The following is a 13,957-nucleotide window of genomic DNA, read 5'->3' as shown; positions in this document are numbered from 1 at the left end:
ACTGGTATTAAAGCTATCGGTCTGTAGTTTTTAATATCTTTTGGATCATCTCTTTTAAGTAATGGTTTTATGACTGACTATAGCCTTCCACAATGAATAGGCTATCTAAAACTGAAAGAATTTCTCAAAACGGACCAGTCGTTCCTGAGATTTGCGCGTTAAAACAAACAAACTAACTCTTCAGCTTTATAATATAAGTATAGTATATTTCAAAATTTCTCATAAGTATAGATTATAATTTACTAGCTGCACGGGTCGGCTCCGCACGAGTAGTTTGCCTCAATTGAAATAATAAAAACTATTCTACCTTTCAAGTAGGATCAAACTGCACATGGTGTGCAGATTTAGTTAAAATCGGTTGAGTAATTTAGGAGTCCAACGCGGACAAACAATGTGACACGGAATTTACTTCACGACACTTCCGAATTTTATTACCCAACCATATCTCTTAAAAACTGAATATGTCACTGGAAAATTGTAAACACCGTTATTTTGCAATTTGTCGAAAAATGGTGATCACACTGCTTAAAATTAAATGCATTATTTTTCGGTAAATAATAATCTATAGCAATGTAACCGTTAAACTGTGAAATAGACTTCAAATTAGTTAGGTTCGGTTTATTCAAAAAATATGGAAAGCACGACGGACGTTTTGGAAAAGTTAAATCTTGGCATAATATATAACTGTCATATATTCGCATTATAGTCTAACGAAAAATAATGCCTTAAAAAGCACATGGTGTCTTACGGCGCCAAAAACGAAGATTCAATACCATACAGTCTATTTTCTTGTAAATCTGTGAATCTGTCTACTACGTAAGTAATTGTAGGTGGGAGTGTTATTATAAGCCCAAACTCAAACCACAGATGACATAATACTTTACTAGTAAGCTAAACAAACATTTATTCAATTAGACTTATTGTGGGAGTCGAGCATGCTTCGGCACGAATTGGGCCAGCTCGCACCGGGGAAGTACCACACCCCCACAGAAAACCGGCGTGAAATAGTGGCATGCCACTGTGTTTCGTACGGTGAGTGGGGGAGCCGGAGGCCCGTTTTCCTTTTCCTCACCCGTCCTAGTCCATTCCTTCTTTCCAGTCGTTAATCCTTTCCTTTTCCCTTACCCCATAAAAGCGGGCAGCGCATTCGCAGAGGTACTACCTTTGCGAATGTTTATGGGCGGTGGTGATCGCTTACCATCTCAGCTGCCGAACCACCAGCTCAGCTGCCCGCTATGACATAAAAAAAAGACTTCTTATAGAAGCACTTTTGTATCGTCATAACAGTTTTAACATTTACCACCGGTTCGGATAAGTTTCTATAAAAAAAACCTTTTCAATCTACTGTGATGCAGGTATTTTGCTGTCACGGTGGTATCCCCCCACCCTGGGTGTGTCCGCTCATATCAGCCATAGACAAGGTGCCGGTGCCGCTGCCGAAGCCGGCGGAACAGAGCTCTATAGCCTGGGAATTACTGTGGAACGATCCTATAAGGTTTTGTGATTTGCTAGTCTTCCTTTAGTACTCTTTTCAACTCTCTTCTATTTTTATATTATTATCTGTATTAAATTGTGATTTTGCTTCTTAAAAACACAAAACACACAATAAATAAAACAAACTTTGGTAGTCATTTGCTTGTGTTGACAGTATTTACATTGTCAAATTCTGTACATAGAAGATATTTAGAATGTTTTTTGTGAGGAGTTTAATATGATTTAATAATTCGATACTAAAATGCAATTTAAAAAAAATTGTATGTCTGTATCTCGAATGAGAATCACGCAAAAAGTGCTCAACGGATTTTGATGAAACTTGGTATGATTATAGCACCTACTCCAAGAAAGGATCTTATTTTTACTTTTCATCCCGGAAATCGATACGGTGTCTGAAGGGGGAGGGGTGAAAGTTAATCAAAGTATTAATTATTGACAATCGCGAACGAAGTCGCGGGTACAGCTAGTATATTTATATTCGTACAGGAATTCAAAGATAACAGCGTCTCAAGCGCTGGAGCTGGCCGCGAACGAAGGCTTCGCGGCGAACAGCCGGCGCGGCACAGCGCACGTGTTCTCGAGCGGCGCGCTGCAGCGCTTCCTGCTCGCTAACCAGCTGTCGCACGTGCTGCGCGCGCACGAGCTGCACCAGAACGGGTTTATGGTAAGCCATTACCCTTTTTTATTTATTATATTTGGGACGTTTTGAATGATTTTTTTAATTTATTAAAAACTAGCTCCGCCCCGCGGTTTCACCCGCGCAAGTCCGTATCCCGTAGGAATATTGGGATAAAAAGTTGCCTATGTGTTATTCCAGTTGTCCAGCTATCTACTTACCCAATTTCATTGCAATTGGTTCAGTAGTTTTTGTGTGAAAGAGCAACAAACACACACACATCCTTACAAACTTTCGCATTTATCTACTTCTTCTATTTGTTAATGGCTTTGATAATCATAAACAAATATGACAGTGTCAATTCAACGGGCGGCTAGTATCGGTGTTCTCATCGTCACATTACTGTGGTGGGACCAACGACTCCGGCGTGGTGCTACTGGAGGACGGCAAGCTGCGGCTTATTCGAGTTACCAATGAATTATGAATAAATTATTATCCTGGAACCGTTTTTTTATTTAATTAAACGTTGTTTTTGATGCCATGTCTTCGTTATTGTTATAACTGATTGAACTTAGTATTTCTTAGGTAAAGTATTATGTTATCTGTGGTTGTAATAACATAAATATATTGTGTTAATAATTCACTCAAAGTGTAAATGTGGTCGGTACAGTACCACACCATTAATTTTAACGTAAATGACATTCTAGTTCGAAAGGATAATGCTTATTCCTTCGGTAACAAATGCTTAAAATAAATAAAATTTGATATACACTAAGATGGATATCGATGTTCTGTCTTATCATCTTTAGTAATTAACGTATCTCCTGTATTTCGTGAGATAGACGAGTGATAAATATATGTGATGTTTTTTCAAAAATATAAGTAATAAAACTTCAAAACTATTTTCAAATTGTTTTATTGTATTAGAAAACTCTTAATTACATATCTGGGATGCTGGGTCTGCGATGTAAAATGATTATGTCTAGGAGATACCATGACAAAAAATACATGTTTTATAATATTGTCACAGCATTTGCTGTGACAAATAAATACGAATAACAAAAAAAAAAAATCATCTATTTCTTTTATCGTCACAGAGAAAAAAAACTTAATGACATGTTATATTTTTCATACAATGCATTTATGCCTAGCGGCCATTATTGTTCTACAAAAGGGCGCGAATCTTCGGTTTATAATCTGTCATGGTATGAAACATGTATAACAGTGTGGAAACGGAATAACTTACACATAAATTAAATACGAATGTCCAATTACAATACTACGCATTTTTTATTTCACAAAAATACTTATCACCGCTTTACAACATTGTTTAAAATTCTATCGATTATCTAAGAAAGGTGATAAGATTTTTGTGAAATTCCTAAACGTCAGTTTGCTTATTTGAATACTCTGTAATGGAAAAGTATTTTTAAAAATATTTCACATTTAAAATCATTATTATACTTATTCCAATATGTCATGGGGCCATTTGAAACATTATCATTAAACCAGAATTTCAATCGTAAATAAAAATTTGTATTTTTTCATAGAATATCGATCTTTACTGTGTTTTATTTAATATCAAATGTACAGATACTCTAATGATACAGAGATCATTAAGCATATTCCAATAAGCAATCCGACATTCACATGACTTACAACCCGAGTTCCTACAGGTTGAAACATTTGTTCCAAAGATATTTACATTATTAAATTATCTTACGTTAACAGTATCTAGTTGGAACCGATATTCAATGATTCCTATTTTACAAATAAGGGACCGGCCATATTTGACATTTCATTCCACGCAAACAACATTTCTACCGACGCGATCTGTTAGTCACTCATTTAATTATATTTATAAATGCTGAGATGTAATAAAAATAATACAATAAAAGGACATATTAATGAAATAAAAGGGCTTGAACCTTAACATAAGACTAGTCCTAGCAATTGTTGGAAAAAAAAAATTATCGTGCTCTTTACATATTGCTGTCTCAAGAACATGCATTAATAGTAAAGCAGTTATATGTCTGTCACAAAACAGATAAGACGTAAGAAAGGTATAGTTCCTGATTTGTGTTAAAACATGTCCTCGCTTTTCTCCCTCTATATGCTTGAGCATATAAGTTACAAGCGATTTATAATTGAAATAATTTTCTATCAGTTTTTTTTAATAATAAAACGGGCATGAGCTGGTGGTTCGCCTGATGGTTAGCGGATCACCACCGCTCATGAACATTCGAGAAATAAGCAATGGATTGACGATGGGACTGCAAAAAAGTATACTTTATTATATTTCTATATTTTGCGGCTTTGGTTTATGTTATATTTATTGTCAACATACAGGTTGACATGTTATGGCTGTTTCAAACATGAGCGAAGCTCTTGAAACGCCCACAAGGTCCTTCTAACCTCTTATTCGTTGTTATGAATGTTTGATAATCAAATTATATGCAGCTGGTACAAATTATTACTTTAAAACTTCACTGTACATTTATTTAAATATTAAAATGTTTACCATACTACAATAAAACCTTAGAAAAAACATCGCTTTTTCACTATATTTTATAATGTAGGTATATAGGTATGGATATCTTGTAAATTATTTAATATAGCATGAAATAGAATTTCATTTTGAAATTTTCGTCCTCATTATTGTATTACAATTTATTATCTCACAAATACAATTATATCTGCATATATGAAACAATTACGCTTGTAAAACTAATAATTATGGGATTTTCCGCTCAAAATGTGCTTCGGATAGAAAATTTTATGTAAGTTATAATTGTGCGACGATGTATGAACCACTTCAAGGATAAGTTAATCAAATAAGTCAAGTAAGAACCAATGACATTTGTTTCTTTTTTTTGTTAAATTTTCAATGAGTCCTTCCAGAACTTACAACAATTTTGAATAAATAATCGAAGGCAATTCTCGTGGATTGAATTTAAATAATAGAGCAATCAGAACATCTTTTCCTGTTTTCTATATTATCGTCATCATTATTAATTTTCCTGATCCTTCTGTAGTATTAATATTGAATAGCATTTTTATAGAGCATGTAAGTTGGCTAATTAATTCGCTGAATAACTGTGGCAACGGTTTCATCCCGATTCAAATCAACAAGTCCACAGCCTATCGCACCAGTCCTTGTAATATATCTATTGCATGTTTGAGTCAGATCATGTGTACAAGCTGTAATCTCATCCATGTTTTTATGGCTTAACCCACATTCCGTCTTACTGTCAACATTTCATGGCCGATATGTTCCTACAGCAACAATTTGCCTTGTATTATTTCTAGAGCCGCCTTCTTCCTGAGATAGGGCATGTTCGCCTGCGTGAAGGTATAGGGCGCATCCCGACACGTGAACTCGGCGAACGTGCACGCGAACATGCCGCAATCGCTGCCGTTCATTTGTTGCGGGATATCCTGGAAATTATTAGATGATATTTAATGTTAACATGAATTAATGGTCACTTGGAACTTCACTTGTATAGAATTTATCAAAATCCATGCCTATTGGATGCCGACATTACAGTGCCTATCTGCATGGCAAATTTCAGCAAATCGGGACAGTAGTTTGGGCTCTACTTTGGCAGACTGGTGAGTTGGGTGAGTGAGTATGGTAGTTGCACCATAAACTATGCATTAAGAGTTAACTAAACAATCATGAATCTATTATAATGCAGTACCAACAACAACATACATAAATACAGACCAAATCCGCTATCTAAATAATGCCAACCTTCAAGTTTTCAGTCTTCCAGCCAGCGTCATCAAACGGCTGTCCCTTCTTATCTTGATGCTCATCCTTCAAATACTTGAGTAGCGCATCCAGAGCCGCCTGGTTCCTGCCACCCATACTGTCCAGGTATGAGATCTTCTTCTTCCGGAAGTCTATGAGACTCATGCACCAGTGGACGCCCAGGTGGATCGGTGCAACCATGATGTCGTGAGCGAATATGTCCACCTGGAAATTATTACAATACATATTGTAATAATGTTGATTTTATGTTATGGTTCAAGCACCTATCAGTAACAGGGCCAAAATCACAGTATTGTAAAATAAACGAAAACATGAACTAAATGGTTATAAAAATACATGTAATGGTAATAAATATATAAATATGTGCATTTATTTGTGTAATGCAAATTATTCTAAAATCTATTATACACATTGTTTTTCTTAATACACACTCTCTCTGCTAGCTATAAATATTCGAAATAAAGTAGACAGTGTTTATTATTATATTCAATGTATAATTTATACAGAAACTAGCATGGATGGTTACTTTCGAGGTATTATAAAACTTGCTTTTGGCTAACATATAATTAAACAAATTCTTGCATGAATCAGGAATTTTCTGCTTTAATTATCATCAGTTTTTAATTTGAGAAAATATGTTATTCATGGAGTGGAGAAAATATGTTATTCATGTGTGAGGGCATGGAAAATCATTACAAGTTTTGAATCATTTGATTGTATACCTTCCTTGTCCACCGCCTCAACCCTGGCTGTCCAGACTGCATTAGCTTAGGATAAAAGAACGTATTCGTCGCATAAACCTTCGGCAGGTCTTTCCGTTCCTCACACCTCTGCATCAGCAGGTTCATGTAGAAATTTATCACCTCGTCATTCAGCCAGTTGAGGTCGTGCAGTGTTTGGAGATCTCGTCTGTAATGATTGTGCACATGGTTGACTTGAAGTCCGAAACTGATTCAATTGTTGGATAAACAGGGTCTTCAGTTTGAAACAGTCATATGCTTAAAAAGGAGTCATAAAACGGAACCAATAAAGTTCCATATTGTTTAAACTAACTTCCGCCTATAGTTACTTTGGGGTAACACTAACTCACAGTGCATGTTGCGGAAGCTCTCAAAAGAAGTCTAATTTTATAAAATTCTTCATTGGTGTTCTACTCTTAGAGATAACTGTAAGATATTACTGTATTCCATTATACAAATATACACCTCTCTTACTACACAAACCTTATTTTTTCCTTTGGATAGAATGTTTAGTGATGCAACGTTGGAATATATAGGTTCCATAGGATATTTAAATTTTTTTGATATAAAAATATAATATAATAGACATAAGCCAATGTCAACTTCAGTCTTCACTATGAACTAACAATTACATTAATCTTTGAAACATCAATTGAATAAATTTAGTACTAGAATGAAACCTAACAATTTTAAGATACTAGTTCTATTGAGTCCTGAATGTTATTATGCTTCCATTTCTGCCAATCATTGCTTATCATTCCTTGTATAAACTAAATTGCTATTGAAGGCACATATAACAATTAACACTTCTAGTTTATGTGGGAAATTAATGAAAGCTTACCTTGTTATCCTTAAATTGAACTTTTCAATAAACACTTGTCCCGGCGGCCCTGGGCCCAATGCTTTATTAACAAGCTTCTCTTGTTCAGCCGTTAGAGGAGGTAACTCTACAGTCGGCTGCTCTTCTTCTATTAAACTCTCAGCTAACACTAAATCATACTTCAACTTAGTCCTTAATCTTGCTAAACTCTGTTCATGGTTCACTTTCGATATTATATCTGACTCTCGTCTCACATCTTTTAACTTCTCTTGGTTGTCTTTCTTCAATTTTCTATATTTTGCGTCTATATTTTTTAACCAATCACTAGACGTAACACTTTTATCCTTGAATGAGTCACGGAGTGTATTGACTGGTTCTATTCTTATTGATGAGACTGTAGATGTATCTGATTGGATTATATCTACTTCAGAGTCTGATGAATTTATAGATGCCACAGTTATAGGGTCATATTCTCTAGTCGCTTCATTGTCTTTACTATTCTTAAGGTCTTTTTCTAATCTTAAAATTTCATTCAGTGAACTCTTCTGAGTTTTCTTAGTTAGTCTAAATGATGCTGAATCATCTGCTAAATTAACAATATCAATAAGCTTCTTTGAAGGTATTGGTTTATCTGATGCATGATTTTTAATTAATTCCATATAATCATTCTTTGCTTGTATATTAAATAGTTTAGATATCGTTGCATCTGTGTTGCCATTAAGGTTGTAATAATTCTTAAATCGTGGATTACTGGATGATCTCTCTTTAACCCAGTTTGGTAGAGAAACATTAGGTGTTCTTTTATATGATTTTGTTATTCCCGTATTGTGTCGTAGTACACTATATGACCGTGGTGACAGGCTGGATTTCCTTTCATTGACTTTCTCGTACAGTTTGTATTTGGCACCATCGCTGCCAACAAAATCTGTGACATCATTATTTTTGGATAAGAAGAATTTGTAAGGTGCTCTCGGCGGAGGAGTGGATATCTTCTTAACAAATACAACATCATCATCATTGGCCTCATCATCTAAATTCACATATAATTTTGTTGGTATCTTTGTTTTTTCTGGTTTTGCTTCCACTAAAGTTACCTAGAAATTTACCATGTATCTTCAATTTAAAATTAAATTAAAATACATTAATATGAAGTGAATCATTCATGGGGATATGACAAAGCAACTAATATAATATCACATTATAACAATATTTTGGTACATTCAGTTTCAGTTCAGTTTAATTCAATTATTAATTTTTAATAATATGCAAATTTCAAGTTTGTGGTTAAACTTTCAAAGAGCAACATAAGATCCTCCATCCACAAAATGGTAGGCAATGTAACATTGTAAGCCAAAAGAAACATTTAGTACTAGTTAGAAAATAATCTCAGCAAGAATGACACAATATCATTTAGGTAAAGGTTAATAGCTTAGAACAATTTAGTATAAGAGTCATATAACAATGTGTACAAAATTGAAGGATGCTTATGAACAAGCTTAAATTTTACAAGTGTCTAGTATAAGTACCTCATTGTCATCATCATCGTCATCTAGAACAACAGCCCTCATCACGGGTGCAACTGGAGTGTGCACTCTTGGTTTCCTCATGGGTGTGAGAGACCCATTTTGCCGTCCAACTAATTTTATTGGCACTGTTCTAATACGATTTTCTTTATTAATACTCTCATAAGGTGTTGATGTGCTAGGATGTCCATCTTCCACTTCAATAGGGACGTATCTTATGTTTTTTAACCTCTTCTCTTCCAATAAATCTGTAAGCAAGAATCGATTACATATACGCTGATTTCGTAGTTTTCCCATAGATTATTTCGTACTATAACATACCCAATGTAAGGGGTTTACCTTTTGACGACATCACTTCAGGGAAAATAGTTTTGTTCATTTGTTTCAGTCTCTTGGGGCTTTCATCATCAGACGGATAATCATCATATTCCGACCTAAAAACAATATTGTTTAGCACACACACAACAACGTTAATTTTTATTCCTATATATATTACGCACTTCCAAAACTTAGCTGCCACTGATAATGGTATTTTTAACATTTTAACGCAGTTTGTTAGTGAAATTTACTGATTTTGCAACGACTTTGCCGCCATAACTAAAATAATGTTGTAAACAAGAACTGTCAAAGCCATACCTTTGTCGTTTTACGTTTAATCTGATGTCTGTATCTTTATCACCCCAGCCCAGCAAGCTACGGACGTACATCAAAAGGGTATTCATTTTTATTATATTAACTCGCCCATCCCACTGCAAATATATTATCAGATCTTAGAAAACAGTAAAACACAGACACAAGCCATACACAATGACAGCAACATGAAAATTGAAATGTTGAAATGTCTTAATCGTGACCACAGATTAAGTACTAGTTTCTCATCGCGACAATAGACATAATAGATATAGGACCTATATCTATGGTCGAATTTTTTTCAGGAATGCAGACTAATTAAATTCAAAGCAGATTAAAATAGCATAATTGATATAGATAAAAATGTCAATAAACCTAAATTCACTTAGGGCAACCTACCTGCTTATTAGGCCCACTGAATTAGAGTATTTATTACTATCTACCGTAATTGCAATATGTACATTAAGCCTACTAACCTCACAATGTTGCATTTACACAATCTCACGAATATTGTTTTTATTACCAAAGAAATATTATTATATTGTCTTCATTCATATTTTTTATTGTCTTTTTATGTATTCGATTTTTTTGCAAAAAAAAGAGAGATTTATCGCTAACATTCACGTTCTTACTTCTTGAATTTATAGGAAATAGCAATGGCGGGTAAATCAATTAATTCAATTTTGATTTTTGGAATATTTGACGCAGTGGTACAGGGTGATTATAAAATTCCATTTAATCTATTTGTATTAGGTACGTAGATAAAGGCCTAGTAGGTACCTACTTATTAAATTAAAGTTGACACATTTTTATCAGCCATTAGGTTAAATGCTCTAATTTCTAATCAAGTTAACCTATTTATGACAATTATTACTTACAAAATAATATTTAGCAAAGAGAAGAAGAAGTAAACAATATTTCAGGTTCCAATAATACGTATAAATTAAAATGCTGCAACCAGTGATGCACATTTTAAAACAAAAGAACATAATCCTAGCCAGTGGATCTCCAAGGCGAAAAGAACTTATTGAGAACATTGTAAGTACTTACAAGGTTACACATGCTTAAATGGAATTTAACCACGAAAGCTTATTGCTTTCGTGGTTAAATTTCATTTATTTAATTTTCATTTATTTTAACAAAAAACAAAACCGCTTACAAATTGTCAGAAGTAGACAAAATTAATAAAAGACGAATAAACACGGGAAGCATCGGTTTTCAAAAAAAAAAGAATCCGATTACTTATCCTTTTTGAAGTTCATCGAAAAATAAAGAAATATTACAACTAAACCTCATATTTTTTCAGGGACTAAAAGTCGGGCTTTGTCCATCGCTATTTGAAGAAAATTTGGATCCTAAAGATTTCAAATGTATGTCTGATTTCGTTGAAGAAACTGCATTGCAAAAGGTTTTAGAAGTCGAAAACAGGCTTATAAATAAGGGTACACCGGCAGATGTGCTCATTGGTGCAGATACAATGGTAACTCTAGATGGAACAATGTTCGGAAAGCCAACGTCTGAACAGGAGGCCTTTGAAATGTTATCAAGGTAATTTCTAAAAACATACAGATATAGATAAATCAGTTTATTATACATCTTAGTGGTTGATCCTCATTGCAAGTTTCTCACAGTCGACTAGTGTTTATTTTATTTGTAGTCTTTATTATTTATACAGTACATAAGAGCTTGTCTCTTCTAGAGTAGTGACCAATGAATTAATTTTAGGAATTTATTATTTTACCAAATCCTCCTTGTACAATATTTCTTGTTGATTCCTCGAGTAATCATCATTACTGAATGGATACAGCTGATATTTGATTACTATTAGCTATTGTGGACTAAAGATTACCTTTATATCTTAGAATAATATTAAAAAAAAACCTGTTAAATATAAATTACCCCTTTAAACCTTTGTTACTTATTACTATTGAAATCAGTGTCAAGCAAGTCAGATTTAATCAATAATTTAAGTTTTAATATCTATGTGAAAGATTTAAGAGATTATTTTTATATTTCAGGCTCTCTGGCAGAGGTCACACAGTTTATACTGGCGTAGTGGTCAAAGCTTCAGACAGAGTTGTAAAATTCACTGAAAAAACTGATGTTTTTTTCGGCAAGTTGGATGAAGAGCAGATCAGGGGATATATTGCTACAGGCGAGCCAATGTGAGAACTGTAATCGAACATCCGTATGAAATATTATATAATAACATTTTTTTTAACATATTTCATACCACTATATAAATAACATTAACAAAATGTCAGTGTAACAACAAACCCTCATCCATTTACATTGACAATAGTTAACTTTTAAAGTAGGCAGGTCCTGGATGCAATTTCCTAGAAAGAAATATACATACCTATATAACACAGTAAAACATGTGATAAGGAATATGGGACCTCATTTCACTATTATGCATTTAAAAAAAAATTGTTTATGATATGCACATAACTTATGTGACAGATATATATTTATATTCTTATAAAAAACTTAATTTAAGTAAATAGTTTTTATAATCATTCTATATAGCTAATTATTTCTTTAATCTAATTTTTAGTTTTAATGCATTCAAATTTCAATGATTTTCTTTTCAGGGATAAAGCTGGTGGCTACGGCATTCAGGGAGTAGGCGGTACTTTTGTGGAGAGGGTGGAAGGAGACTATTTCACTGTAGTGGGCTTGCCTTTGTATAGAATGTGTAAGGTTCTGTATGATATGTATAAAGGCAAATGATTATTTTTAAAACATAACAAAATGGGGGTAATTTATTATGAGGACAAACCTCTTTGGTATTTTTATTTAAATTGTGCTTGTTTTGATAAATTTTATGTTTCTTTCATTCTCTTTCATATAAAATATATTATTTACTATGTTTTCATAGGCACTTTTATATATATATATTATACTATTGAGGACAAACCTCTTTGGTATTTTTATTTAAATTGTGCTTGTTTTGATAAATTTTATGTATCTTTCATTCTCTTTCATATAAAATATATTATTTACTATGTTTTCATAGGCACTTTTATATATATATATATATATATATATATATATATATATATATATATATATATATATATATATATATATATATATATATATATATATATATATATATATATATATATATTATACTATTTACATTATATAAGTTACATTAATTAGCATACATGTACAAAATAGTTTAAGAAATGAGAGTACAAAATGCAATATAGTTTTGTCTTTTGCATTATAAATATTAAATGTTGAATAGGTATATTCAAAAGACAAAATACTTTTCATAACATTCAAACGTCTTTAATTAATAATTAAAAATTTAATTAATTTTTTAATTATATTTTTTTGCAATTTTAAATAAATTGTTAATACTCAATGCTTAAGTAAACATTGAAATAATTATGTGCATTGTATAATTAATTTATAATATAATAAGAAATGTACTATAAATGTATATTGTACTTATTGTATAATATTGTTTACCAAATGTGAATAAAACATACATACATACATACATACAAACATACAAGTGAAGCTAATAAAAGCGTGTTAAAAATGAGGATAATTAGATTACGGGTGCTTAGAATGAATAAATTATGAGTATAATGTGGCATATTAAAAATTCTGCGAACGTGTTTTATCTTTTTTTAATAAAAGAGCTCTTTTTAATTAATCCCTTGTAATTTATTGGAAAGCAGTTAATTTTAAGTGCACTTCATATTACAAATTGGCAAATTTACTTATACTTAAATCTAAAAAAACAAAATACAATATACGAATTTGTTCTAATATTATTCTCACGTCGTTTGTCCGCGATGGGCTACGAAACTACTCAACGTTTTTTTAGTAAAATTTTCCTACCTTGTGCAGTTTTATCCAACTTAAAAGATAGGATATATATAAATTGCGTGTAACGTTGTTTGCCCGCGATGGGGTCCTAAAATACTCAAATTTTTACACCATGTGCAGTTTGATCCAACTTAAAAGATTATTTAAGACAGTTACATTATTTTAATTACGATAAATGACAACCCAGGCGGAGCCGGGGCGTGCAACTAGTTAACATATAAAAAGTAAACACGATTTCGTTGCAATTAAGCGCAGTGCATAATTGCATTGTGACTCAGGCCATTGTTCAGATGACTAGATTGAGCTTCACGAGACCTGTGTTAATAAGGTCACGATTCTTACCATGATTTATTAGGATGCTTCTAGAAAATACTAATTTTATTATTTACTGCGCAGTATGTTACAAAAAATGATCAAAAATAATTGCAATAGAAAAATTAATAAATTAATTATTATAATTGGTCGATCTTATATGATTCTCATACTATATAATAGGCACAGTCAAATTGA

At 32.6% G+C, this 13,957-nt stretch overlaps 3 protein-coding genes across 5 annotated transcripts in view; 2 read left to right on the top strand and 1 right to left on the bottom strand.

Annotated features, from left to right (window-relative positions):
• LOC119829623 overlaps positions 1–2,594 on the top strand; it is a 13,821-nt gene extending 11,227 nt beyond the window's left edge. Inside the window, exons 15-17 of the mRNA XM_038352270.1 lie at positions 1,356–1,495; positions 1,981–2,158; positions 2,466–2,594. Coding sequence (XP_038208198.1) covers positions 1,356–1,495; positions 1,981–2,158; positions 2,466–2,594 — 447 coding nt within the window. The remainder of the gene's footprint in view (positions 1–1,355; positions 1,496–1,980; positions 2,159–2,465) is intronic.
• Positions 2,595–3,010: 416 nt separating this feature from the next.
• On the bottom strand, positions 3,011–9,813 carry LOC119840381 (sentrin-specific protease-like). Of its 2 annotated transcripts, none has more exons than XM_038366982.1 (7): positions 9,605–9,813; positions 9,290–9,402; positions 8,972–9,216; positions 7,467–8,539; positions 6,608–6,794; positions 5,865–6,089; positions 3,011–5,548 (listed from the first exon to the last, which is right to left on the bottom strand). In XM_038366982.1, exons 1-7 carry the CDS (start codon positions 9,688–9,690, stop codon positions 5,387–5,389), a joined length of 2,091 nt encoding a protein of 696 aa, XP_038222910.1. In that variant the 5' UTR covers positions 9,691–9,813; the 3' UTR covers positions 3,011–5,386. The 2 variants fall into 2 exon arrangements, with proteins under 2 accessions (XP_038222910.1, XP_038222917.1); XM_038366989.1 differs by having other exon boundaries at positions 9,308–9,402; positions 9,605–9,812.
• Positions 9,814–10,151: 338 nt separating this feature from the next.
• LOC119828868 (dTTP/UTP pyrophosphatase) lies at positions 10,152–12,443 on the top strand. 2 transcript variants are annotated; one of them, XM_038351170.1, is made up of 5 exons: positions 10,152–10,351; positions 10,522–10,636; positions 10,905–11,146; positions 11,617–11,763; positions 12,193–12,443. In XM_038351170.1, the coding sequence occupies exons 2-5, from the start codon at positions 10,547–10,549 to the stop codon at positions 12,329–12,331; spliced, it is 618 nt and encodes a 205-aa protein (XP_038207098.1). In that variant the 5' UTR covers positions 10,152–10,351; positions 10,522–10,546; the 3' UTR covers positions 12,332–12,443. The 2 variants fall into 2 exon arrangements, with proteins under 2 accessions (XP_038207098.1, XP_038207090.1); XM_038351162.1 differs by having other exon boundaries at positions 10,153–10,636.
• The last annotated feature ends 1,514 nt before the right edge of the window (positions 12,444–13,957 follow it).

Source organism: Zerene cesonia, chromosome 1 (assembly GCF_012273895.1).
Source record: "Zerene cesonia ecotype Mississippi chromosome 1, Zerene_cesonia_1.1, whole genome shotgun sequence".
Classification (NCBI taxonomy): Eukaryota; Metazoa; Arthropoda; class Insecta; order Lepidoptera; family Pieridae; genus Zerene; species Zerene cesonia.
The sequence above is the reverse complement of the archived record's forward strand: the minus strand, read 5'-3'. Positions and strand labels throughout refer to the sequence as shown.

Excerpts from the sequence above, each read along its gene's own strand:
- LOC119840381 (XM_038366982.1), bottom strand. The coding sequence starts at position 9,690 with ATGAATACCCTTTTGATGTACGTCCGTAGCTTGCTGGGCTGGGGTGAT. Across the intron at positions 9,403-9,604 it reads TTAAACGTAAAACGACAAAG|GTCGGAATATGATGATTATC; the intron begins GTATGGCTTTGA and ends TATTGTTTTTAG. Across the intron at positions 9,217-9,289 it reads AGGTAAACCCCTTACATTGG|ATTTATTGGAAGAGAAGAGG; the intron begins GTATGTTATAGT and ends TCTTGCTTACAG.
- LOC119828868 (XM_038351170.1), top strand. The coding sequence starts at position 10,547 with ATGCTGCAACCAGTGATGCACATTTTAAAACAAAAGAACATAATCCTA. Across the intron at positions 10,637-10,904 it reads AAGAACTTATTGAGAACATT|GGACTAAAAGTCGGGCTTTG; the intron begins GTAAGTACTTAC and ends ATATTTTTTCAG. Across the intron at positions 11,764-12,192 it reads ATTGCTACAGGCGAGCCAAT|GGATAAAGCTGGTGGCTACG; the intron begins GTGAGAACTGTA and ends TTTTCTTTTCAG.